The sequence below is a fragment of the Quercus robur genome, chromosome 1 (genome assembly GCF_932294415.1).
Source record: "Quercus robur chromosome 1, dhQueRobu3.1, whole genome shotgun sequence".
In the NCBI taxonomy this organism is placed as follows: domain Eukaryota; kingdom Viridiplantae; phylum Streptophyta; class Magnoliopsida; order Fagales; family Fagaceae; genus Quercus; species Quercus robur.
The window spans coordinates 6,051,460-6,079,439 of record NC_065534.1 but is presented as its reverse complement, the minus strand read 5'-3'; the positions used below and the strand labels follow the sequence as shown (position 1 = coordinate 6,079,439).

The window sequence follows — 27,980 nt, the reverse complement described above, 5'->3', positions numbered from 1 at the left end:
ATATTTATTATTGTTACTATTATATATGAATTTATGTAATCCTATATTCCTATTCCAACCAGCTTGGTAAGTTCTTCTTCTTTATAGAAATTTTAATAGCAACTTGACAAGAATTATGGTGAAATAAACTATGAAAATTTTATTTATTTAATTTTCAATTGTGTAAAGATTGAATCCAATGATCCTATGGATTGAATATGTTATGATTATGACATGTATTCACTTTTGACTACGTGTCATAATCTCAATGAGTTCAATACATAAAAACATCAGTCCAAGCTAAACCGATTTTAAATATATTTATTATTGTTACTGTTATATGTGAATTTTTGTAATCCTAAGTTCCAACCAACTTTTGTTGTCTATTTAAAAAAGAAAAAATAAATTGATGCAATAATACTATAATAGGCATAAAAATATGGAGTCCATTTTAATTTCTCTTTATTACAACATTTTCTATTAGTGAGAACAAAGTTCCTGACTTCTTCTTCCGATAAAAAAAAAAAAAAAAAAAAAAAGTTTCTGACTTATTCTGGACGAGCAACAAAATTGTAATGATTGCACGACAACCTTATCTTTTCCTTTTAAAATACGTGAGACACTGTGCATGACGGTTTCCTAGTCATTTGATGAAAATAAAGTTTTCTTTTTTTCTTTTTCTTTTTTAAAGGTAGAAATTTGAACTCAGAATTTTGAAACACTCCAACTTGTTGCTTATTTTGGTACACCCCCCAGCCACCTAAAAAAATCATCTGATGTCTATTTTCTTCCTATCCTTTTTGCTACTGGTAAGAGTGTAAATGAAATAATTTGCTGATATAATTTAAAGTATGAATAGGGGAAAAAAAATTGTTATCAACCTATAATCAATTATATATACATTTGATTTCTTAGAATATGTGATCTTATTTTACAGGATTGAAAATTTTCAAATATCAATTACAGAAAATGAAATAAGAAAAATATCTCTACAAATTATTTTGGAGAAAAGTCTTTCAAACTCTTCTTATATCTTTTTATTAGATGTAAATTTTGAAAATCTAATCGTTGGATTATATGTTTTTATTATATTCTTCATACTTACCAAATTTCAAAAAGATTAAAAAAAAAATCAATAGTTATATCATCAATCAAATATTGAAATGTTCAAATTTTTTAGGTCTAATATAATATATTAAAAAAAATTATTAATCAAATAGTAATTAATATCCAATTTAAACGAAATTTGGCATCCATATTTAGAACCTCGTTTAACAAGCTACAATTAAAAGAAGTAAAGTCCAAAAGATAGAGTTTAAAAAATGAACTAAAATGTGGTATATACTAGGAGGCTTAGACATTTCATTTGGAGTATCGCACCCATGTCTATGCTCCTAAATAAGAGCTAATAAGGACTAATTTTCATAATTGTTACATTGCTATGTCGTAATCATATTCGTATCCGTGCTTCGTGTGCATTACATTGAATGATTGAATGAGACACAAGTAGGCTTATCTTATTTGAAAAATGTAGAATAGCATTGCCAAATTGAGCAATACAATTGTCCTTGGTGCCTGTACTATGATAAACACAATTTAATCAGAGCTAGACTAGTGCTAGTGCCAGCCAGGTTGAATTGTAATTGAGTTTATTAAAGTAAAGAGACTGCTAGTGCTAGTTCTAGAGGCTATTTTCTTTTTTCTTTTTTTCTGCAAAGTTAAAGAAATGGAGGACACACGTGTAAGACGCAATAAAGAAAAAGAAAAGGATAACATAGAGCCAAACAAAATGACAAAAAAAATTTCATTGTATCTTAATCACATGGGGACTCCCATAATCTAAGGGAGATGCAAGCGTGCACCTTGGGTTTCTTCTTGGAATGTTGTCACTTTCTTATATATTCTTTTTTTTTTTTTTTTTTTCATTACTATAATTTTTTTCTCATTTTTTAAAAAATTAATTCAAGAATATATAATAATGTAGCTAATCTTGGTTTGGTGCATTAATTATTTTGAGGAAATCTATAATTTAAGTTTTTTAAAAGCTGTCATGTGTAATGCACTTGTAATTAAACTAATATGAATTTGACTTTGAGGTTAGCTAAACACTCAATGATTTGCTTTTAATCAATTAAGTTGATGAAATTCAGGAAAGTGTCATGTGTTAATTAAATGGGGTTTACTTATGGGATTAAGGAACAAGTTTAGTGTACTAAATTACAAGTACAATCTTTCATAATATCATTGCAGATGAATAAGGAGGAAAAGGGAATATTTTTCTAGCTAGTTTTTTCTTTTATTTATTTATAGAAAATGTTAACGGATGTCATAAGGACATTAGTTTAGAAACTATTTTTAGAAATATTTTATAGAAAAATGATAAAATAATTAATTTTTTTAACAATTTTTTATATTTTCAATGAAAGTGGTATCAAAACTTTTATATATAATAGTAGTTTAACCATTTTGGTAAGCTTATTGTTCCTCGGAAAAGCAGTTTATTTATCGATCTATAGCCTTAATGTTCCTCATTTCTTTCTAATCAGTTGTTTAGATCTCTCATTATAGAATTTCTATCTCGTAGTTCTTATAAATTAATTGTGCAAATCAGCTATTTAGCCATTGTAATTCAGTACAATGTTTGTTTTTTTACCACCCACAACACCCGTTACCAACACCCTATTAACAATTGTCTTTAGGCAACATGACCCATTATTTATTTTTGGGGGGCGGAGGGTATCTTAATGCTTAAATTACAATTTATTATGATTTATAATGTAACTTGCTAAGCAAAAAGATGGATTTGTGTGAAACAATCATGCAAAAAAAATACTATAAAAAATGAATAGTCAGTGGCTGATGAAGAAAATGTCAATGTTGCTGCATATTAATTGTTACAGATTATCATTGTGGATCTAAGGCTCTCGTATTGGCTCAAGGAATATTCTGACATATCCATGAAAATCAGAAATTGGGTTGACTAATGGAATAATTTAGAACATTATAATTTGTCCTCTTTTCTCAGCAAAAAGATGTAATTATGGAAATCAATTCTCATTAACTGGGATTTGAGAAAACAAGCATATATTAGCTAAAGTAATAGATTGAAATTTTTTTTCTTTTTTTGTGGGTGTAATATATTGAATAATTGCCACACTTGATTTTTTAGCTTAGTGGTACTCTTTTACCTTTTTTTCAAAGTTGAAGTTTAAAATTTAACTACTTATTAGTATTGGACATTATAACTTTGGAGGATAAAAAGAAAAAAAAAGCAGCTCTAAAACTTTTTTTTTAAAAGAAGGTTTAACATAAGATGTCTGCTTCTGATAATAGCTTTTTATCTTGGTGATAAGTTTTTATCATCAAATTAAGACACCAATTAATTTTTAGTGTAGGTAAAAATTAAATCCCAAATCTTTTATTCAACAAAAAAAAAAAAAAAACTATTAAGCTAATGGAACCCACAAAAAGCTTTAAAACTCGATGAAAACATCTCCCATCTAATAATTTTGGATTATGAATGTGAGCAGTAAAGAAATTTTAACCATCAAAAACTGAAAATTTTAACCATATATATTCTTAAAAAGTAAACCAATACCGTAATGACATATGTGGGAAACATAATAATTATTGTTTCCTCCTCTGCACATCAATTAAGAAACAAAATCGGATTTTCCAAATCTTCCACTTAAAAAAATATTGACTTGAAGTGAACACTGTTACCTGAAATTATTAGGACCTAAAAGTGGGATTATTTCTTAAAGTTATAAATAATGGAAACTGGTGGTTTGGGTGCACGTTAGGTGGTTCTGGTGGATCAAATCCTTGATAACACTACCTGCCATTAACAAAGAAAGACATGGATGCTTGTAAGTTATGTTTCAAAGGGATCGAATACATGGATGCTTGTAATTTCAAACTAGTTGCTTCCCTTTTTCCTCATATTCCTGGAGACTTTTGTGATTGGTATCTTATTCTTTTAATTAATATCCAATCTTTCAAAATTCTTCAAGTTTTTTTGAGATGCTCAATAATTTTTAGAGGACACTAGATCCAATTGAGATGTGTCCATCCTTAGAGATTCTCCACCATTTTATTTTTCATTTTTAATTTTCTTTTGCAATATCCTACAAACAAAATAGAAAACTCCAAACAGAAATTGAGGAATTCACTGTGTACTGATAACAAACTTTTGTCCTTTTCAGTGTCCTGGTCTCTCTCTCTCACAGAATTATTCCTCTTTAATTTTCAGTATCATATTCTCCCAACCAATATATATATATATATATATGAGTAGGTTTTATTTTATATTTCTTGGGTTTAAGTGAGGGATGACAACGAGGTGAGACAAGGTTAGACCATAGGTATTCCCATTCTTGTCATATCCCATTTTTCTGAGTGAGGAAAACCCGCACAAGATGGGAGTGGGGCAAGTTAGGGCAATGTGTGACGAAGGAATTTTGCCATCCTTATTACTTCAGGGCCATTAATACCGCATTTGTAAAAATCACAAAATTTTGCCATCTCTTTCCCTTGTACAAGTTTCTTTTTGGACATACATAGTGTGTTCAAGTTAGTATCTTTTCAAGTCCTATGGATATCTAGGATTCTAGTTGTGAAGTAAGTTACAACTTACGAACCACAATGCAAGACAGATGATATGGGTAAAAAGAATTTGTCTCCGCCTCCCATCAATGACTTGAATGGGACAAGTCTAACTCAGATTGCTCTGTCACATGTAGCATTCAAGCACTGATTGTTACTATTCACAAGCATGGACTAAACTGTGGTCCTACTTGCAGAAGCCTTGTCGAATATAATTCAAATAGCAATATGTCCAAAATATAAATCTAGTCCCATCTGATGGTTTCTACCTATTATATGTCGAAGCATACAACATTGTTAGGTAAACCGAAATTGCGTGATAGATTTTTTTCAATACACTTTGACAGGTGAGAGAATTTTTAAGTTCTTGAGTTGAAGTAGCTTATTTGCTTAAAGCTATATTTTTTTTTTCTAAACCTAAAGGAAATAAGCAATTAAAATATAAGCTAGCCGTTCATTCACTTCTATGTACAATTTTTTAAAATTTCAATTTTTATTTTATTTTATCGAAGTACAAATATATTTTCATTAAAAAGTTTTAAGTAAAACAGTAAAGAAACTGTTTTCAAATGGACATTATATGCATATATGTTAGACTATATGGGGTACATCACATTTGCTAATAAAATATGATGTATCTGTAGTTCATAGAGAATTCAGAAGAATTCTAATATATACCTAGCTAACTTTTTTTAATCATAGAGAGGTTGATAAGCTGAGAATCTTTGATTGTTTCATGGTTTTTTTGGTTCCTTTCGATTAGTCTTGTAACCCAACAAAAATATGCTGAAACTAGGGGTGTCTGCACTTGTGATTCTTTGAAATAATTTTTTTTTTTTTAAATATTAAAAAAAAGAACTAACAATTAACTTCAAACTACACTTTCTTTTTGTAGTTCAACTTACCTTTACCCAACTTATTTAATTCTAAGAAAAGTAAGATATAGAAAATAAACTAATCCAAACTCACATAAGTCAAGCCTAATTCGTCAAAAACACGTTTATAGTTGCTGTTCTTACACTACGTAATGATTTTATTAATTTAAAAACAAAAAAAAAAAAAAAAAAAAAAATTCTAAAATAGGTTCCTAGTTTCTTTCCAAAGCATGCCTACAGATAATATATTAATTTTTCCAGGTGCTATTTCCTTGTCCTTGTTTTCTATAATATGATTTCAATAATCACATTAGGCCAGTATAATTATATTTAAGGGAGTGCTAATCTCCCAAATGAAGCATGTGGGATCAAAGTCTATCTCGCTCTCTTTTTTTAATGGAGATCAAAGTCTATTTCACTGCAGTGCCCATAAGTTTAAGTTATCTCACTCTCTTTGGTAATGTGTTGAATATATAATAATGATCATTTGGGTACGCTCATCAAATAGCTAGCTGTTGCTTGATTATGATTAATAAAATCAATGAATCAAATACTACCTCTCATTTGGTAAGATGGGAGTCTCAAAAATGATACTTTTTTTTCAGTTTTCGTAGCCCAAAAGGCCTTCTAATCATCAATTAACCACTCTACCTTCTTCAGTAATTTTGATAGGATGATTGCCCATTATGAGCTGTTTCTAACCAGTGACATGCACCCATAAATATATATATATATATATATATATAAAATAAATAAATAAACTCCAAACATATATAAACTGAAAATGAAACTTCCCATGGTGAATGAAATATTGATATTATGGTAAGAAATAAAAGAGAGACAAACTTAGATATAATTTTTTTATATATATTCTTTAATTAAATGTTACAATCTTCGAGACATATAGTTGAATTAATTAGAGAACCTAAATTATAACACTTTAGAAACTATAACTAAGTTTTACCCTTAAAAAAGAAAAGTACATGCCATGGGCGGCGCCATGCATAGTTCAGGGGTTCAAATGAACCCCTTGAGATTTTTATTTTTTATTTTTTATTATATATATAATTATTTATTTTTTTTTTGTTATTTTACCCTTCTAAAATAAAATTTTGAACACTATGACCCTAAATTTTTTAAAACCCACTTGAAATAAGTTTAATTATGATTCTCTTAATAATGTTTTGATCTTCTTAAACACAAAAAAAGGCCTAACAATAAACCAATTTTATCTAAAATTTAGGAGAAATAGTAAGCCCAACAACAAAAGTAATTTTTTTTTAATCTTAAATCTTAAATATATATATATATATATATATAAACCATTTAGATCTTAACAAATTTGAAATAAACTAATAGAAAATACATAGTTTACCTTGTATATTTATAGTATTTCTAAACAAATGTGTACAATATTGTATATTTTTTACAAATGTATATAGTATCATTATCTATGTAAATCTTACATTGATTCTAAACAAACGTGTATAGTATAATTGTCTGCAATGTAAATCTTGCATTGATAGTACAATGTGAACATATAGTTGTCCTAAACTAATAAATAAAAGTATTTTAAGTATTAATAATTAAAATTTACTTAACATAATTAACATGTTTATTATATCAAAAAAAAAAATATGTCAATTGAACTTGTAATTTATTTTTTATTCTACTACTAGTATGTACTATAGACAAATTTGTAATAAGGAAATCGTGTAAACCGTAAGATTCATATTTTACTCAAGATGTATCTTCTTATTGACCCTCTAGAAAAAAAATCTTGAAGCCACCACTGGTACATGCACGTTTGAATGTTTGGTGAAGAATATGTGGTTGCAAAACAAAGTTTTACATATAAAAATCTGAGCATGGTTGCAATTTATTGTCAAGTAATCCAAAAGAACAACATGTTGACCTATTAAATGTGTGGTTGAGTTCACACGAAATTCAGCAAAGATTGAATTTGGTCTGTGCTGGTGTTGTTATTCGCTGAGTTATCGACTTTTTGAGCATTGAAATGATGTTGGTGCAAAGTGCTTTTACAAAGCTATAATATAATTAAATTTTAATCAAGGTTAATCAGTGCTTCACAGCTCTTTGAGAGACACATCCATGTTTGTTCAGAGAATCTCTTGTGATTGCATATTCGTATTCCCTTATTAGCTTTTGAAACTTTTTACTGCATAAGGATGCTTAAGCCTATAGGATGGATTAAAGTGGAACAAGTAATTTCCAATATTTGTTTAGTAAAAAGCCATCCAAATGGCCATGTGAAGTTGTAGGCGATGTCATGCATGGGCAATGCATTATTCATGGGTACCAAAATATTTGCATTGCACTATTGCTCAAGGTTATTAAACTATGATCTTAGGTGAAGTATGTGTGTTAGACCACCATGATCACCTACCAATATACAAGGAATTCTTTGGAAAAGGATCCACATACCTAAAACCCCATATAATCCAACTTTAGGTTACACAAAATCTTTTACACTATTTTCTTTTTGGCTATCTTTTGAGCCTATGTAATTGGGGACATAATAACCCTACCAAGGATTTTTTTTAAACCCCTTAAAATTACTTTTGAAGTTTCATAAAATGTGTTCCTGTCGGCCATAATTAGGTGGGAGAAAATTGTATAAGCTTCCACCTAAGCTCAAAGTAAAAGGAAAGAAAGAAACTACTAATTTTATTCCTCCACCCATGTCAATGTTTGGAACATGTGTACTTTAAAGAAAAAGCTATGTACACTTTGATGATGCCCTTGTCGGCCATGATAAAACCATCTAAAAGAAACCCTTTTGTTTATTGAATTGGAAAATTTTCATAGACCATCTTAAAGGGAAACACTATTTCTACAGGAACAAGATAAAGAAACCAAAAAAAGGGTCACTATGTTCATGCGTGTAGTCTAAACTTCTCTTAAGTTGATATCTTTGAAAACAATCTTTTTTTTTTTAATAAACAAGAAAATATATCGATCTTGAATTCTTGATGTTTTAATTCTTTAAAGATTAGTTCATAAAAAAATATCGTACCAAATGCACAAAATTCTTATCTTTATCTAGATTATAAAAGAAAAGAAAATTTAAAAATGTCATACCCAATAAACAAAATTCTTAATCTTTATTTGAATAACATTTTTTTTTTTTTTAATAAAGCAGAAAAGATATCGATCTTTGATTCTTAATGTTGTAATTCAATATACAAAACTCTTATTTTTATATAGATTATAAGAGAGAATTCATATATCTCAATAAAAGGAAAAAATTTACATGAAATTTCATCAATGATACTATAATATGCCTCGTGACCATCATATATGCAATCACCGAGTAGTCATAGTCACCTCTTTAATTCAAAGAAACAATGGAAGCAAATTGGTCAAAAAAAAATCAAAGTATATATATGTATATTGGGTACAGACTGTGTCTCATTTGATGATTGTGCTTTTGAAAGATGAAAGATATATGGGGTTAATGCTGGAAACCAAAAGGAGCATAATAGTGCTGCTTTTTTTTCGTGTATACACTATACACTTACACACACACACACACACACACACGTAAAGAGCACAAATGTATGCACACAAACATGTAGAACAATATAAAAAGCCTCCCAACCAATAAAATTCTTCATCTTTAATGATCAAGATATACATTGATCCATCATAGGGAAAATTATTTTTCTATAATAACTTCTTTGGATTACTTGGAGGCTCCTTCAATGATGGTTCAAGTAGGCACCACACAATGCATTTTCATTACTTTTTTTTCCTTTCTTTTCTCTCAAAAAATGGGTGCACCATTTTGTCAGTATAGTCACTCAAGGGACCTACCATATATGTCATACTTTACTACCTGTAAAAATCACTTGTGTGCTTATTTGTGAGAAAATGATAGCATATATATTTGTTTTTTTCACTTTTTGTATTTAATTTCCTTCTTTTCCTTTTAGATTTTGATCACTGCTTGATCACATTATCACTACTGGTTTATCTTGGGCCCATTCTTTGATGGGTCATCAAAATACTGATGTTACAGTCATTGTAGCATAATGGTTCTTTTCTTACATTGGTGATAGTTGCACCCACTAAAGCCTCTGCATTTTCATGATGGAGGAGATGGCATTGTACATTTTGCTCGTGCTGCTATCAGAGTATGGGAAAGGGGTTGGAATTTTTTGCTTTCACTTTTTTTTGTTTTTGGAAAAAAATAAAATAAAAGAAGAAGTTATTATTGTTGTTGTTGTTGTGGACATTGATTACACAAAGGAATTCAAGTATAATATCATTACAAAGATTACGAAGATTGCCAGTGGTTATGCTTATAATGAGTCCATATGTATTCTTATGATGGTATACTACTTTTGATTAATTCTATATTATACTAACATATGGGATGGTATTATTATGTTATTATTATTATTAACCCCACTGATAAGACAATTATTTGGTTTAAATTAACAAGAAAGATTTAGATTAAAATTGAAGGAGGAAGTGGTTGATGGGATCAGGATCATCCTTTTTAATTAAGGGTTATTAAGTAAAATCAGTCTTTGAATCAAAGGTAAAAAAAGAAAAATATATGATTCTCTTTGGAATATTATTAGTTTTGACTGTCTTCTATCTATGTTTGACAGTAACTAAAGATCATGTAAATGTAAGCTGACCGTCTTTTCACTTCTTTTGGTGAAGACTAGACTAGACTAGACTACTCTTTTGAGTCTCTCTTTTTTGCGTTTCATTAACCTTTAACCATAAGCTTATCTGTAAATGGCAAATAACATGTGATTTGTTATTGTACTTTTTTGTAGATTTGTTTTAATGATTTTGATTTGCTACTCTCTCATTATTGTATATAAACACTGTAAAATTCCATCTCCGTAGTAGGTATATATATGTATATATATATATATAGAGAGAGAGAGAGAGAGAGACATAGGTCCATTGGAGGCCAATGATTGGGCTTTTGGGATGAGCTCATATGTATAAAACAAAATGGGCCTGTTGTTTAGTAAAACACAACGGTCCTTGACAACCAATGGCATTGGTAAGTACTTGGTCTTTGCATTTGTACCTGACTTGGGTTTGGACTATGGATTCCAGACTATTCAGCGTTACTATATTCCTCTTTTGGATTAAATTTTTATGTGATTTAAAAATACCTATAAATTTTATATTTAACAGGTAAAAAACTTGAGAACAACCATAAAAATATATCTCAAATTTCACTTAAAATACCTACAAAATAGGACACTTTCCTACTAATCTATATCTTTAAAACAAACTTATCCAAAATTTATCTCCAAAAAAAAAAAACTTATCCAATTTTTTTTTTTAAAGAAAAATAATGACATTAGACCAAAACAAGACATTTTCCTACTAATCCATATCTTCAAAACAAACTTATCCAAAATTTATCCCAAAAAATAAAAATTATCCAATTTTTTTTTTAAAGAAAAATAATGACAATAGACACCCCCCCAAAAAAAAAAAAAAAAAAAAAAAGAGCCTCATCACACGCGCATACAATGAGGCTAGTATGGGTATATTTATATTTTCATACAATTAATCTTCTCATAGTAAGTTTCATTTGTAGAGTCTTGTAATTCAACTCATACTTGTTCATGTTTTCTTGTATCTATTTTCCTTTGCCTTTAACTATATTTTCTCTTCTTGGGTGAGTTTACTCTTCTCAAGCAATTGAAAGTAAATATATCATTATAATACATTGGATACAACTTGGGTATATTGCTCCTAAACATTGGACCTAGTAGGATGCTGGTATGTGTCCAATACTTTACCACGTGTTAGCATCTTATTGGATTCAGTACTAGCCACGTCTTGCCCTAATGTATACCCTTCTATATGCTGTATCTATTCCTCATTTACAAGAACCACTACTGCCACGTACACTAAGTCTTACTCAATTGACAAATTCCCATGAGAGAGAGAGAGAGAACAGTACAAGGATTGATTTGAAACATTCCCAACTATAAACATCTGTTTGTTTATCTGAGAATTCATCGATTCCCAAAGGAGAAAGCTTCCAATCAATTTACAAGCAGTATGGATTAGATAAAGCTTTTAGCTATGAATTTAGTAGGAAGTGGACCATTTGCTTTATCATAGTGTCAAATTAATCAATCATAAATCTGTCCTCCAGGCTTCCAGTATAATTCATCAGAGAAGAGTCTAAACCTCAGAAGAATGTAAAAATGAATCACAACCGTATCTCCCAAAATTAAATTTTAGCCGTATCAAAATTTTCAACCAGATCTAGAAGGAATATTCAAGGCTGACCCTCCATGGTTCTATATTCTTAACAGTCCTTTTGTTATAATATACTCCCAAAGAGCTTACAACCCTTCTAAAGCTAGTACTATAAAAAAAGTCCAAAATCTTTCCGGTAGGAAGTAGCCCATTTGCTTTATGATAGTGTCAAATTAATTAATCATAAATCTGGCATTTATAAACCATCAGATGGACTCTAAACCTCAGAAGAAGAAGGGAAAATGATTCAGAATTGCATGTCCCAACATACAGTTTAGCATTTCAAAATTTGTAACCAGCTCCAGAAGGGACCCTTCTTGGTTTTACACTCCTACAATCTTTTGCTATAATATACTCCCAAAGAGCTTACAAGCCTTACAGCTATAACTACAAAATAAAAGTCCAGAATTACAAGTAGAGAAGTTAGAATCACAGTGAAATTCCACGTGATTCAGCTTCAAGATACTTGCAGATCCTCTCCATAACTTCTCTACCCTTAGCACTGTTTTGAACAAACCTTTCAGCACATCGTTGCTCCACCTTCTCTGCCATTGATGCCAGTGCTGACAATGGTTTAATCCGAATGCTAGTTTCCTGTCGGCAAATAGTCCACTCATTTGGATTATCGGGATGTGGATCATACCGAATCTTCTCTACCACTTCTACGAACTTCTGGAGACTGATATTTTGTGAACTGAGCTGCATCGACCGTGACTGGCCATCCACAACCGTTGATTCAACACAATGGCAGATATCCTGACCAATGATTTTGCTAATGAACCATGGCCCTGGGGTATGGACAGTAATTGCACGAGTGGTGTAAAGCTTCCCAGATTCAGGGTCAAGCTTGCGGTTCAATGTGTCAACTTCAAGAATGTGAGATAATATTCGCTTGTTCTCAGGGTCAACAAATTTGCGCCAAGATGCAGAAGTTACACGCTCCCAAGGGTGCTTGTAAACGTGCTCTTGAGTGTATGCTCTAACCATTATGTTCTTTATTGTTTCTCTTCACCCAGATAAGAAACAAAAAGTTAGCTCACTATTGAAGGTGTAAGAGCAAATGTTCAAATATAGTTTGGTTTAGTCAGTGCCAAAAGCTTTTGGTCTTAGAAACGGGACTGTACAAGCACCCCCTTCTTTTTTCTTTTTCTGTATATTTTGTCAATCTACATGCAAGAAGCCATTACTTTGATCACTTGCAACATTCTATCAATGACAGCTCAGGAGGCAAGAACCCCCACCCCCCCCCCCCCCCCAAATAATAACCATATAATCACTGAGTACTCAATGTTCTAAATACGAACTCCAGCAACTATCGTCGAAGGCTGAAAATTACAATGTTATTAAGTCTGTAACTGGAAAGAAAATATATATCTTTTCAGCTTTTCTTAATTTGAAGGAAAACAAAACAAATAAATATTGCTTCCAAAGCTAATCATAAAGTTGTAGTTACTGCAATATAATTCACCTCTATACTCGATCATATTGTATTTGGTACCCAACAAGAAATCTAGTAATCAGTAACAAAGCTAATCATAACCAATTTCTAGTTCATTCTTCTTTATTGTTTTGGGTTGTATAGTCTATCCCAGACATTAGAAACTTTCCTCACTCCTCAGCACCTCAAACAATCAAACAAACAAACATATAGCTAGAAATTCATAAAACCCAAGATGGATCTTACAAAAAATTAGAAACCCATTACTATTCATTTAATTTTCAATAGAAAACAACCACTTCAAAACTAGGACTCAACACCAATATTGAAGTAATTAATACAAATCCAACAAAAAAAAAATTAAAAACCCCAAATATCTAAAAAGTCAACAACCTTAAAATCACAACATATCTAAATAAAACTAAAGAAACCAGAAAACCCATCAGTGTTATAATAACTAGAATTACAGAGACCAAAAAGACCAAGCTTTTTGTAACAAGATTACAGTTTACTATGATTTACAGAGACTAAAACGAAAACCCAAAAAGAAAAACAAGCAATTTAGAGATTAGAGCATACCTCAGAGGGTTGTTACGGCTGTTCAGGTGCTGCAGACTTCGAAACAAAAGCCCTACAGAGTCGCAGAAAGAGAAAGAGAGAGACCTTTTGATGACGGTTTTGATTAATTTCTCAGCAAGCAAAAATTTTTTGTTTCCAATTATAGAATATTTTTAGTGGATTGAATAGTAAATTTGAGACAAAAATGCCCTGTGATATGGGATAAGAATAAGGAAATGTTCGAAAGGTACAAGCTAGATGATGCTAGAAATGTATGACAGGTAAGAAATTGACTGTAGAGAAATTTTTGGACATGCTATGGGGACTATGGGCTGGCAGCCTGGCACCAATAAACTGAAAGGCCCAACTCAAATGGTGGGTTTGGCCCACTGCCATCTCATTTGGACAACAAATTGATGCATATAGTATTAAGGAAAAAATTGGAGGATAGACAATTTTTATATACTGTGAGAGAAACATATGTCATTTTTTTATTAGGGTTGAATCTTAAGACTTCAAAATATGTTTGGAGTCAAATTTCATAATAATATTAATACATGGCAAGTTTTGCAATTAGGTTTTTGAATGCAAGGTGTTGCATAAGGATGGACTTAAAAACCCAAACATGCAGATCAGGGTGCAGTCCAAACTAACTAATTATAAGTTGGCATTTTTATTTGAAACCAATGAAGAGGCCCATTGGATCAATTGAGCTACACAAACACAATGGAGAGTTATGGAGCTCTCTCAACTCTCCATTAAAGCACTCCACCCTCTCTTATGTAAGAATTTTTATTTTGTATAACTATTTCATATAATATCACCAGCTTACATTGATGAGATTCAATTTCATGATGAAAGACTTTATTAGTTGAACTAATGAACTTAACTTAAAGGGATTCTATAATAATAAATAAATAAATGATTTAACTTAACAGAAAAAAGTTATATCTTTTTTTTTTTTTTAAGGAACAGTTTATCAATAGATTAGATTTGGTCCAATTTGCTAAGAGATTTAGGTTGTAGTTCTCTTGAAAAGAAAAAAAAATGGAAATATATAGATCAAATGGCTTTTTTATTCTTTTCGAGTGAGGGTGGGGGTGGTTAAATTGCACTAAATGTCCGTTTTGGAACAACCTATTTAGTTTTTTGTTAGAATTTTTTTTTTTTTTTTTTCTGAAAGTGTACTAAAGTATACTTATACCCTGAGAAATTAAGAAAAAAAAATGAGGTTTTAAAAAACTGTACATAAAAACTAAAAAGTGACTTATAAGCTGGTGCCAAACACACCCTAAGACTCCTACACTTTTATATTGTTGGCCAATTTCGTACAGGAACTTTTGTTTGTGTTCCTTCCAAATTCCAATTGCTAACATCCCAATGCATGTGGCTCTCACATGTGCCTCGAAAAATAAAAATAAAAAATAAAATCAAAATAAAACTTTTCACTCCCTATTAATTTCCTTTCAATTGATACCAAATTGGAAAGGGTGAAAACATTAAGGGTTATAGTAAACCCACAAAATCATTGTAAAGTTATTAATCATTTTTTTTTTTGTTGTTGCTGAGAAACATGAAATTATTAATCATGAATGAACTATATATCAGTTTTTTCTTCAAGTGGGTTTCTAGAAATCGAGTATGAGAATGTTAGTATGATTTGAAGTTAGATGGTGTTTTCTTTAAATGGGTTTATATAATTCTCGTTTTATAAGAGTGTTTGATTTTATATGCCCCATTCTTCTATGTTTAGATTAGTGATACGTAAGCGCTGTTTCATTTTATTTGGTTTTTGTAAATGTTATATTTTTTTTTCTATATTTTTAATTTTATGGTATATTTATGTGTATTTTCAGGAGTGATGTGTTTTAGGGTATTTACCATACTGAATAAATCAATTTGAAAATATATTTATAAAATCCACATTGAAATAGGTCAAACATGAAATATGAGCTAAGAGTGAAGTTAGGGGTGGCGATTCGTGTTCACGTGTCGGATTCGTGTCGTGTCGACTCATGAGTATTTAATTATATGGGTCAAAACTAACCTGACATGTTTATTAAACAGGTTAAGATTCCTCAATCCTAACATGACCCATTTATTAAACAGGTCAGTCGTGTCAACCTGTTTATCAGATTTTATCAAAACAAAAAGGAAAAAAAAAAATAGTATTAACCTTTATATATGAATTATGAAAAACCAAAAAAAAAAATATATATAAAATTCAGAATTAACGAGTAACTATATCATAAATAATCATTCAAAATTAAAGCATTTCTCAATATCATAAATAATCAATCATAATATGTGACGTATGTCAAAGAAAATAAACCACAATACTAATAAGTTTATATACCTAGGGTTTGAAGAGTATATTAGTACAATGTCATTTCATTAAATGGATCAGACAGGTCAAACAGGTTTCATAAATTGGACACTAACCCAACCTATTTATTAAACGAGTCTATCGTGTCAACTCGAATATGACACTAACCTATTAAGTCTCAACCTATAACCTACTAATTTCATGTTATGTCATGTCGAGTTTGCAGGTCGTGTCTACTTTTTCCACCCCTAAGTGAGGTCCTTTCAAATATACACCGCTTATAAATCTTCAAAACACACATTCGTTTTCCTACATTCCCCTATGAAATAAGCTATCAAAAAAAAAAAAAAAAAAAAAAATTTCCTCATCAACTTCATGTCCATATAGTAAGTCAATATAACCATACCTTCATCTTCTTACAAAATAATCTTATTATTGTAAATTTGCTTCTTCATTATCTCTAACATATATTATCTATTCTTGTAGTTGTATTTCATTAACTTTATCTCTACAGCTTGTTTCTTTGAACTATAACAAATAATTAATTAATATATATATATATATATATTGTCATTTAATACTATATACACATTATAAAAAAGAAATTTTCACTTTCATATAAACTATAACTCTCTTTCTTTTAGAGAGAGAAAAAGACTCATAGACATGTTATTTTAGTAGGTACAATTAAATTGAAATTTTATGTTAAAAACAAGTACAACTTTTTGGACGTAAGTGAAAGCACTAATTCTATAGCAAAAAATCTAATTTAAATTGACGTGTTTATGTATAATTTGGTACAATATGATTCAAATGATATGCAAAATATCATTCAATTATTAATGATCATGGGAGATATGCACTTACTATATGGTACTTTGTTTTGATCAATTTAATATATCACATACCATACGTACTATACTAACAACCACATATAAGTAATGTTACATTTTTTTTTCTTTTTTCTTTTTTTTTCCTTTTTTTTTTTTTTTTTTTTTTTGGCTGAAATAGGTAATGTTGCCTAGTCCTCAAGATTCAAGAATAAAATATATGTCCTACTTTTAAGAAATTTGAAAATCTTTTACTTTTAACTTTTTTTTAAATTTCACTTATGCAATCTATGGCTTTTTTTTTTTTTTTTTTTTTAAATGTTGGCTATATGGGGTTTGTTATGAGAATTGAATTTGATAACAATTTTAAATTTACACTATATCCTTATTTGTTATATCGTTAAACTAAAGATTTCGTTTCTAATTGTTATAGCTACAATTAGATTACATATATTCTACCTATTCCAAAATAAAATTTAACTGCCTTGCTCTTGGCATACAAGCTTTAACCCCCATAGAACATATTTTCAGGAATGCGAAAAAGTATTCGAAAAATATATTATACTATTTTTGTAGCTTATAAAGATCCTCGAAAAGATCATAATTATGATTTATGAGAAATGAAGCCCCTAACATATGGTTAATTCCCAAAAAGGACTTATAAAACTAAAAATAGATCATTTCAGCATGGTAAAATTAAATTTAAAATGATAAAAATGTTAATACAGTGATTTTAAGTAGAAATTCACGAGCTTCTATCCAAATCCAAAATTTAACATGGATCTTCGACTTCAACCCTCAAAAGTGACAATGCAAAAGAAGGCCCACAATCGGATTTGACTGGGGTAAGAGTCAGTTCTTCAGTAAAGTAAATTGCAAAACCCTCAATTGTTCAAATTACTTGAACTAAATAAAATAGAAATCCCTCCTTAATTAGGGTTTGCATTGAAACTCATCAACTCCTATTACTTAAAACATTTTTTTTTTTCAAAAAAAAAGTGCACCAAATTGTACCGTACCCTTAAGTTCCACACCTTCCTTCACACATCTTAGTCATTCCACATTGTGAAAACACTAGGATTTGATCCTTGAACAGAGTCCCCAGACCAGCTACCATAACCCCCAGAAGGCATATCATAATCAACCTTCACAAGTGCAAGTTCATCTGCGGCTGATCCCACTGCATTGCCTGAGGGGGAATTCGTAGCCATTGCATTAAGCCCATTTCCCAAATATCCTCCGCCACTATAACTCCCACTAGAACTTCCATTATTCTCAATCACAGAAGAAGAAGAACCCATGTTCATCAAACCCTGAAGCAAAGCCGGGTGGTTCTGAAGGTAACTGTTGTAAAACTGAGAACTATTATTCTGGCTTGATTGATGAAGATAAGAACCTGCAGATTGCTGGTGCAATTGGAGCTGGGTTTGTATGTAACTCTGGTGAAATGAAGGGTCTTGTGCTGTGTACGGTGAAATGTCATGGTTTTGTAGGGTTAGTAAAGGTTGGGGTTGATCAAATGGTTGGTGTTGCAATAGAGGGTATGGTTGTAACCTACTAGAGCTTGAGCTACCATATTGAAAGCTTGATCCAAGGGCTATCATTTCTTCTCTTTTTCTTGAAGATTCAATGGCTTGAGCCTCCTTTAGTCTTTTGGCAGCCCCTCCTCCAATTGGGAGAGTGTTGCTTTCAAGAATGCTCTTCACATCATAACGATTCATGTCAAAGTTTGTGACTGCATTAAGGCCTCTGAACTTTATTGCTGCAATGTCATATGCTTCTGCAGCTTCCTCCTCAGTACCTATATTTTTTATTAAGATTTATTAATAGTGAAATTTATATAGTCTTTATCCATGTGACAAAAGTTTCTTTAGCAGATGGCATTTTGTTTTATATACAGTTTAAGAGGATTGGAATACTGCATGTCTCTATTACAAACATAAAAAAAAATGTCATTTGACTTAAAGGATACTAGCCGTGGATGTCTTAAATATTCTCTATTGTATAGTGTTCACTTGTTTGTGATGTATACGTGCATGAAGATTAAATGACTTACTGAAAGTTCCCAAATAAAGATCTTTGTTTCCAGCAACTCTGCCAATCCTTGCTTGCCATCTTCCATGTTGGTGATGCCTGCATAAATATGTTGTCATTAGAAATTTAGAATGAAATAAGTGAGAGAGAGATTTTGGGCATGTTTGGTTGTGTTATTTAAACAACAGTTTTCGTTGTTTAAAAAACACAACACCACATATTTCCACAACATTTTTTCACTCATACGTATTTTTACAACACTTAAATAATATTACTAAAACAACATTATCAAACAGACCCTTTATTACCTTGTTACTCCACGATACATGGATGCACCCCTAGAAAAACCACTACTCTTCCTGAAGTTCATCAACGATAGCAACAGAATTGTTAGGAAAATTCACAGAAAAGTTGTTCACAGTACGTAAATAAAACTCTAGTGGCCAAGTGTTTTTGTGTGTGTGTGTGTATATATATATATATATATATATGTACAATGTTCATCATGAAGAAGAGGATTGTAATTAAAATGTCCACCAAAATAACATGAAGTTGAACATCGATGGTTGTCTCGTTAGATATAGTTTGCATGGCTATTCTTAATACCAAATTGTACTAAAATTAGTAAGAACTTACTCCTAAGAGTTGATAGCATCAATCTCTTACCTTCGAATAGAAGCCACAAATTCCTGTCTCGTCATGTGCTTCATCTCCTCCAATTCCTTCTCATAGTTACTGATCTGAAACAGACCGTGAAATTAACTTTCATAAAGAAGATACTCAAGCTGCAGATTAATGACACAGATACCAAATCTTGGCATAGCAAAAGCTTACCGGAAAATTGGTAGTGGTGGATGTTCCCCAGTACTTCAATGCAGCAAGATCGTAAGCCCTAGCCGCCTTCTCTTCTTTGTCATACCCACCTGCTCAAAGAGAAAACAAATCTTGACTCTTGTAAATGTTTTTCTTTTCAAATACATTATAGAAAGACAAGAAAGCTTGAAAGAAGTGAAGAGAGAAAATCAAACTCACCTAAATAGACTGCAAGAGAAGATGCAAACAAAAGAGAACCATCATGAGAAGGGAAAAAGGTTAGTAATTAACATTCAAAATAGAAATGAGGTCAGGCAGAAAATTAATTTCAAGATTTACCTTGGCGACCTTTCCTTGATTGTCCCTCCCTTCTACAACTATTATCCCAAAGATGAGCTTCATACCTTCCTGTCCATCTATGCCTACATTTTCACAATATCCATATCAGAATACAAATTGAATTAATACAATAAAAAGTTGTGACATAATTAAGGAAGATAATGAACAATATTGCATTATGCAAGTAAAAATACCAACCTTGTTACACCACGATATATTGAAGTTCTTTGCCCAAATGTATCTAAAGTCCTTCTAGGGGTGGTTTCAACAGTATTAGTACTATTATCACCACTAGTTTCGCATGCGGAACCCTTACCACTACCCATGGACAATGTCAATGACTGCAAACTATTAGCATTTTCTTGAAATTCATAATTGCTAGTGGTGGCTACTACTGTGTTTTGCACTGGCACTAGACTACTGCTTTGGAATAGGTAATCAGAATCGTTAGTTTGAATTTCATTGAAGGCAACAAGATCTGACTGATTTTCAGATTTGCTCACACCAAGAAAATCAGCAACCTTTGGAACTTCACTGCTGCCATGGGTATCGATCATATTCCACTCTGCAAATTTACAAACTATGAGAGAGAGAGAGAGAGAGAGAGAGAGAGAGAGAGAGAGAGAGAGAGAGAAAGAAGAAGAAGAGGTCGAAAGAGATAAGTACCTTGGCTTTGGAAAGGGTTGTCCATAGTATCATTGACCAACCCTAGAGAAAAGTGATGAGACTGACTTGTCTGTAGATGTGCTGGTAAGGAAGAATGAGTGGGAGAGAGGGGAAAGGAAAGCCAGTTGTTTGAATTCATGGAGTCCTTATATATATATCCTCTTATTGCTATGTTTTTTCTTCAAGAAATCAAGAATCTCCTGCATATTAGAAAACAAAATTAGAACACAAATTAAGCAATCAAGGGAAAAGAAAAGAGGGAGGAATATATGAAGAACTGTTAACGGGTTTACACTAAGTGAATAGGGTTTGAACTTTGCAGCAGTCAAGACTCTCTCCCTCTCTCAATCTCACTCACTCACTCTCCTCTCAACTTTTTATGCCTTAGAGAAAGGAGGAGGGGAAGGAGAGGCTGAAAGTGAAAAGAGAGAATTTTGAAGAATGTACATGGTGTACTTAAACTGTTCCCTTTCTTCCTCAAATGAGCTGCTCCTTTCTAACCCCTTTGGCAATGGTCATTTTTTTTGGGTGGTCTAACTCCATATCCCAACACTGCAAACCTAAATATTCTATTATAATAAGTCTGGGTATTATTATAAATTAAACTACAAAGAATTGACTACAAATTTTTTCACCACTATTAACAAGATATGTTATGATTAATTAATTCAGATAAAAGTGGTGTTACTCTATACAATATAAACTAAACTATATTAACACATTGAAAAGAAGATACTGTATACCTCAAACATTATTCTATTATTATCTATATGATACTAGGATCGACACGAGTGTCATGCACTACTAAACTATAAGTCCAGCTTCTTCAGTGTTTGTACTGAGACAAAACCACAATTCCAACTGGAAAAATCCAATTCTTTCTCTTTCTCTTTCTCTCTCTACCCACTTGGTTTATTGGAACTCTCGTCCTCGTTCTGTGCAATAAATGACTCCCCAAAGCCCAGCATTCCCACACTGAGCAAATGATCTCAGTCTCTAACATAACATTGACACTCTACGTAAAGTTACCAAAACCTCTCTCTCTCTCTTATCTACAAGGTTCAAACTAAAACTTGCAGCAGACGATCAAACCCATTAATCAGAGAAGATCTTCCAAATAGATACTTACCAAAGAAACCCAATTTGTGGATCCCCGAGTCCTGCATGTGTTAAAGATGCATGTGTACGGACATGCAATATTATATGGGAAATATCCGACATATTAAATAATTTAAGTACTGAAGAAAGTGTAAATTTTACTCTTTTGTTCAAATATAAACAGCTCTGTCTAATGTAAACAAAAGAAATAGAATACAAAAAAGTGATTAAGAAAGATTGAAGGATTTTGTTTGCCTCCCCCAAGTAGAAATCTGTTGACCACCTAATCGATTTCCGCACCCGTCAAATGGTGAAAACAAATTAAAATTTAAAAAAATGTCTGTATTATATATAATTAACTTGTACATCCAAAAAAAATAATGTTATTAATTCATGTCCAATACACACTAGAAACTTGTATAATGCTTCCTGTCATCCACTAGGTTAAGTCTAAATATATTTTTTTAAACAACTAGCCAATCAAAATGACTCAAATTCCGATTTTAAAAAAAGTGATCGTGCTATAGTATTCAACTTTCACTTCCTATATATACTTTGACATCGACAAGGGCATGTGTTAGAGCACCTACTGCATACAAGATTGAATCCACTACATTCTGTGGAAAACATAACTTACAATTCTATCATACATTTTCTTCATTGACTAAACATAGATCGACAAAAAAAGAGTCATTGTCACATAATAATAACATCTTCTATACTATTATAGAATCTTTGTAAGCTTTCTTTGTTTCTATTTTCGTTAGGCTTAAATATTATTGATCCTTAAAACTTAGTTTATGAGCAATTTTAGTCTTTCAAGTTTAAAATGATCAATTTTAAGCTCTCATATGACATGATCAAACAAAAAAATAACTCATTACTTCAATATACACATTAGTGATTAAAAACTACCACTTTATGTTTGTTAGGAACTAAAAGCTACTACTTAAAAAAAAAATTAGGGACCAAACTTTAACGATTAAAACCATTCATGGGCTAAAGTTTAGAAAACAAAATGTATTTTAGCTTTTTGATTATATCATTGGTAAGTTGCACACACACATCAAATGAATGTTAAATTTAATTTAAGCCTCACCCTCCACCCACATTTTTTATGAGAAAAAGAAGTGCCTTTTGAACTCTTTGGTATACACTTAGACTAAATCATCTTGGTAAAATGTAAGGAAAATGCAATGGTTTCAGTACATACTTTATTTATCATTCACGTGAAATTGCAGCTTCCATTCGTGTGCACAACTTCAAAAGTGTTGTCAGCAAAAAAATAAAAATTGAATGCCTAAGCATATCATCAGGTGCTGGTTGTCACACATAAAGCATATTCACGACTTATATACAAATTAATACTACTTAAAATTTTATATTATAACTTTCCAATTAAGGGAGCGAGAGAGAGAGGAATAAATCTGCCGCAAAAGAATTTATTCTTTTACAAGATTTTGGATATATCTATCTACATACATATGATATCACTCTCATTTTTTTAAACTTTTGGGTCAGTGAATCTATGTGTGGCATCATTTGGAAACTGAACTCTCCAGAGTTTTCAGACTTCAGAAATGTACTTATATATTATGAAACAAAAAACTAAGAATCTAAAACCCAAATAAATAAACATATATAACATAATTAGTATAAAAAGTAATTAAATAAGTAAAAGAAACAAAATCACCTGCCATTACAGATATGCATGACACAGTTATCGCCAAATTCTTGTACATTAATATAAGGCTACGTTGACTACAATGCACCACAATAAGGTGGCAAAACCCACGTCTCTCGCTTTTTTTAACTGTAAAACCTCCAAACAATCAAAACCCTAAGACTAATAAAACTTTAAAAAATAGAAAAAGAAGAAGACGAAGAACTAAAAGGCCCAAAACCCTTTTGTGCAAATTAAAAAAAATAAAAATAAAAATAAAAAAACAGTGCAAGGGACAAGAACTGGCAAGGAAGTTAGAACAAACTGCAGAGAAAAAAATAAATAAACATACGCTGTCTTTGACTGTATGCAACCCTAGCAATGAAAAAAAAAAGACTAAAAAAAAAAACTGAGAGAGAATAAGATTGTACCAAGAAACAAGAATCTTTTACTCTTTCATAATCTCTCTCTCATTCTCTCACTATTTTTTGTTTTCATTTTTTTGGGTTTTTGTTTTTTGGTTTCTTGAAAGAAGAAAATGCAGGGTGGTGGGGATTCGCCACCGGCCATATGCGGTAAGAGAGATGATATAATAGCAGAGAGAGAGAGACAGCCATCACTCACTCACGCCGCTTCAGGTTCACATAGACCAAATTCGGAGGAATGTGACTGACACGTGGCTGTTTGTTTCTGGCTTTTGGCTTTTAGGCTTTTGGATTTTTGGTTTTGAAGGGTCGCATGCAATGGAATTGCAAGGCAGGCTGACCAATTATCCGGTTTGCATGCTTGTTTGCACTAAGTACCACATTAAAAGAGACTTTGACCATAGTATGACCATGCACACCGATTCTTTTTTCTTTTCTTTTTTTTCCCTTTATTACCCTATTGTCCTTCATGCCCTTCCTAACCCAATTGCAAATGTCTCTCTCTTGTCATAATTTCTTTGATTTTTCGCTTTAAAAAAAGGGTAGGAACTAGCAAGAGAATGGCTTTCCTATGTATTTGAATGTGACCATAATAGCATTCTACTTATTAGATTTGGTAAGCAATATCTATATGTTCATCATATTTTCTTTCATTAGATGGTTTCCAATCTACAAGTTAAATGTCTAATTCTTTAACAAAAATGAAAGAAAATAAGTCCCATAATCTCTTGTGACACAAAAATGTAAGCTATAGATTGTATTCCAACCGAATTATCAAACACCATGAATTTAGAATATAAAGACTAATCATATATGGATATATTAATTTAAAGGAACTAATCTATTTTAATCCATTTCAATAGATTTTTTTTTTCTCTAAATTTCAAGCCATTAAACTCAACCTAATGAAAGTCCAAAGTTTGGTAATAATTTCATCTCATGTGAGTCTTAGAACTAATAAGTTTGGAAGAACACCCTTTTATTGGTTTTATATAGAAAACTACCACACATATATGAATTCAAAAGATTTATTGTCCATAGTATACTCCATAGCTATTGTTTGGTAGCCGCGTAAAATAATGTAAGTTTGAATTAATGGGTGTGGATGATGAATGTTAAATGAGGTTCAGAAAGTAGCTAGGAGAGAAGCAATGGCGGGGGTCATATATGTAAACAGAATGAATGAATGAGGGCAATTTAGGGCAAAGTGGAACCCGAGAATCAAGAGAAAAAATTGAGAGTTTCCAAGAGGTGGGAGGAAACGCCGGGAAAGTGGCCGTGTCGCCTCGAAATGAAGGAATTGAAAAGGCAAATATATTTCTGGGTGCCCTTGTTTTCTTGTAACAAACCCTACTAAGCTAGGGTTAGGGTTTCACACTAGACTCAGCTCTGTTTTGAAACATTATGTGCTTAGTAGGGGAAGAAAATTTAGAAAACTAGCAATGCAAATCCCAAGCTACATGTCTACCACTCCTGTCTTTTGCTCCATATGGATCGGTAGACAGTGATAACATTGTTTTATACACATTCCGGATATACTGTAATTTAATGCCATACAGAAGTGGAAAATGAAGGAAGAGACTTTGCTAGCATAATTATGAAGGAGAGGACATCCATTTGGTGGAATAACAATATGTACCACACAAATTTTATTATATGATAGTTTTTAATTTTCATTAATAGTTTAAAATAAAATATGAAGTATAACACAAAATTACTTGAATTATATTTACTCAACATTACTCTTTAGGGTGTGAGATATGCATAGAAATTTAACCACAATTCTCTTAATCCCCCTCTCATGAATTAAGTTAGTAACAAAAAAGAACAACTAACCCACAACCATGGTCTCTACTAACAATTAACTTGACAAAATTTAGGTATAGTATCTTAGATGCTGTTCCTTAGATTTCCCTCTTAAAATTCAACCATGTGACTACTTAACTAAAAAATACACTTTCATCCCATAACAAAAAATTCACATGACAGAATCTTATGAGAGGAACCTACAGAATAGCACTTAAGTACTGTACCTAAATCTTGCCCCAACTAACTCAAGTGGTGTTACCGTATTGAATATATCAAACGACCTCAAGAAGTGTTGCCAACTTGTCCACAAACCACCAATATATTGAAATGCCGCTCTTCTGTCCCTCCGCGTTATCTCTTTGGAATTAATCTTCACAAATACAATGATCACATGGTGTTAATAATTATCTTTGGTTTGATGTTAACTCTCATTGCTTTCAAAGAGTAATTGTGTTTATATACTCCTGTTATAATTGTTTTCAAAAAGCGTTTTTAAAATAAATTATTTTTTTTCTTTTCTTTTTCATAAGGGAGAAAAATCTTTACAAGTTCCAACTGAACAAAAGGGGATGTTTTTAGCATATACATCACCTCTAAATTGGATTTTCGAGTGGATATGTGATATTTGCATGGCTGTAACCTCCCTCGACATTGCTCAAGCTCACTCTCCTTTTGAAGCTCCTTGACATCCTCACTATTAGAATTTATATTTGATGTATTCTCTTTTATTTTTGGTTTTTTTTTTTTCCTGCAAATTTTATTTTCCTATTGGGGTTGTGTCCTCTTTAAATTTCATGTTTTTAAGTGTCTTTTTACTTAAAATTAGTATAATAAAGTAGAAAATTCGTTTTATTTCATAAGATTTTTGATTGATGTAACAATGGCACTATATATAGTGCCATGGACTAGTGATAACCATTTCGATTTTGGATTTAAAAGGAAAATTGGTCGTGTGATTCAACGAAGAGTCCTGGTTGCTTTTGTGTAGTATATATGCGCGCGGGATTTTGGAATTACATGCTCTTGTTCAACGCTATCCTAGTATGCATGTGAGCTTACCCAGTATGTCAAAATATATAGTAGTTCATGAAAATAGGCTAATAATTTGAAACGTATCTGGATGCACAGGAACCCTAGTGACTAGTGAACATACGAGTACATAGTTAGAAACCTTTCTCAAAGCTAAACAAGTCCATTTGGCAAAGCGTTTTTCTTTTAGTTTTTAACTTATTAAGTATAGATTTTTAAAACCTCTTTCTTTTCTTTTTTTTTCTAGATATAAGTTAACAATACTTTATCCAACTTTCATAAAATAAGCTTTTAGTAAATAACTACATCCAAATGCACTAATGTGTTAGACTCCAAATTAGACGTTGGATCAGCTAAAAAGGGCAGAACCCAATTATTGCGTTATTGAGACAAAGCAATGCCTAATATGATCAATATGGGCGCTAATAATTCTAGCTAATCAGAATTATTATATGTAGGGGCACGATTTGTTCAACGGCCCAAGGGTAACGTTGGGCTCGTGTTCAATGGACCCCAACAATATGATTTGTGGAGAGTGGGCTTGAATGGCATGACATTGGGCACAGGTGGAGGATTAGATCTTGGCGTCCATGGAAATTCTTATACGGGTGGGCCTTGCTTGACTAGCTAAGCCCTCCATTGGAGCGGTTTGTAGGACTTTTGTCCTCGGACGCTGTCCAAGGATCCTTGTGTCCTTCCCTCTCTCCACCTTTTTCCGGGAGAGAGACCCCCTTACTTGCTGGGGAGTTCCTCCTTTTATATCCGCATTTCTTCTCTTACCTCAAGTTCACGTGTAAGTCTCACCCCTTTTTTCGGGGTGCAGACCTGTCCTGTCAACCCATACTCCAGTATGGTTTGGTGTCGCTGGGAAAGTTACAGGGTATGGTCTCAGAGCGTGGACTTGTCAGATACAGTGCTTGGTATTATGATGTTGGTAGCTTTTTCCCTTACCCTGCCCCTGAACTCAGTTTCTCCCTTTCCTCGGGTATTTCATGAGGTGCCGAGCAGGAGGTTGTCCTCGGCAATGGCTATTCCTTGGCGTGGGCCGTAGCCCCTGGGCTCCCATGCAAAACAGGCATGGGCCGCGAATTCACTAGCCCCACAATAGCCCCTCAAAATCCTGCTGCCCAACTTTTAGTTGGGGATGAGGATTTTGATAATGCTGGGCCCAAATCATGACTCACTCAGATCATGTATTTTTGATATTTGGGCTTTTCCCC

General features: G+C 31.9%; 1 protein-coding gene across 2 annotated transcripts; it reads right to left on the bottom strand.

Annotated features, from left to right (window-relative positions):
* Positions 1-11,975: 11,975 nt before the first annotated feature.
* LOC126717868 (AP2-like ethylene-responsive transcription factor PLT2) lies at positions 11,976-21,261 on the bottom strand. 2 transcript variants are annotated; one of them, XM_050419808.1, is made up of 10 exons: positions 21,030-21,261; positions 20,737-20,936; positions 20,269-20,635; positions 20,071-20,153; positions 19,951-19,959; positions 19,753-19,841; positions 19,585-19,658; positions 19,227-19,277; positions 18,941-19,017; positions 17,560-18,685 (listed from the first exon to the last, which is right to left on the bottom strand). In XM_050419808.1, the coding sequence occupies exons 2-10, from the start codon at positions 20,873-20,875 to the stop codon at positions 17,934-17,936; spliced, it is 1,641 nt and encodes a 546-aa protein (XP_050275765.1). In that variant the 5' UTR covers positions 20,876-20,936; positions 21,030-21,261; the 3' UTR covers positions 17,560-17,933. The 2 variants fall into 2 exon arrangements, with proteins under 2 accessions (XP_050275772.1, XP_050275765.1); XM_050419815.1 differs by lacking the exons at positions 17,560-18,685; positions 18,941-19,017; positions 19,227-19,277; ... (5 more) ...; positions 20,737-20,936; positions 21,030-21,261 and adding exons at positions 11,976-12,738; positions 13,750-13,908.
* Between the last annotated feature and the right edge of the window lie 6,719 nt (positions 21,262-27,980).

Excerpts from the sequence above, each read along its gene's own strand:
- LOC126717868 (XM_050419808.1), bottom strand. The coding sequence starts at position 20,875 with ATGAATTCAAACAACTGGCTTTCCTTTCCCCTCTCTCCCACTCATTCT. Across the intron at positions 20,636-20,736 it reads CAACCCTTTCCAAAGCCAAG|AGTGGAATATGATCGATACC; the intron begins GTACTTATCTCT and ends GTAAATTTGCAG. Across the intron at positions 18,686-18,940 it reads TCTTTATTTGGGAACTTTCA|GTACTGAGGAGGAAGCTGCA; the intron begins GTAAGTCATTTA and ends TAAAAAATATAG.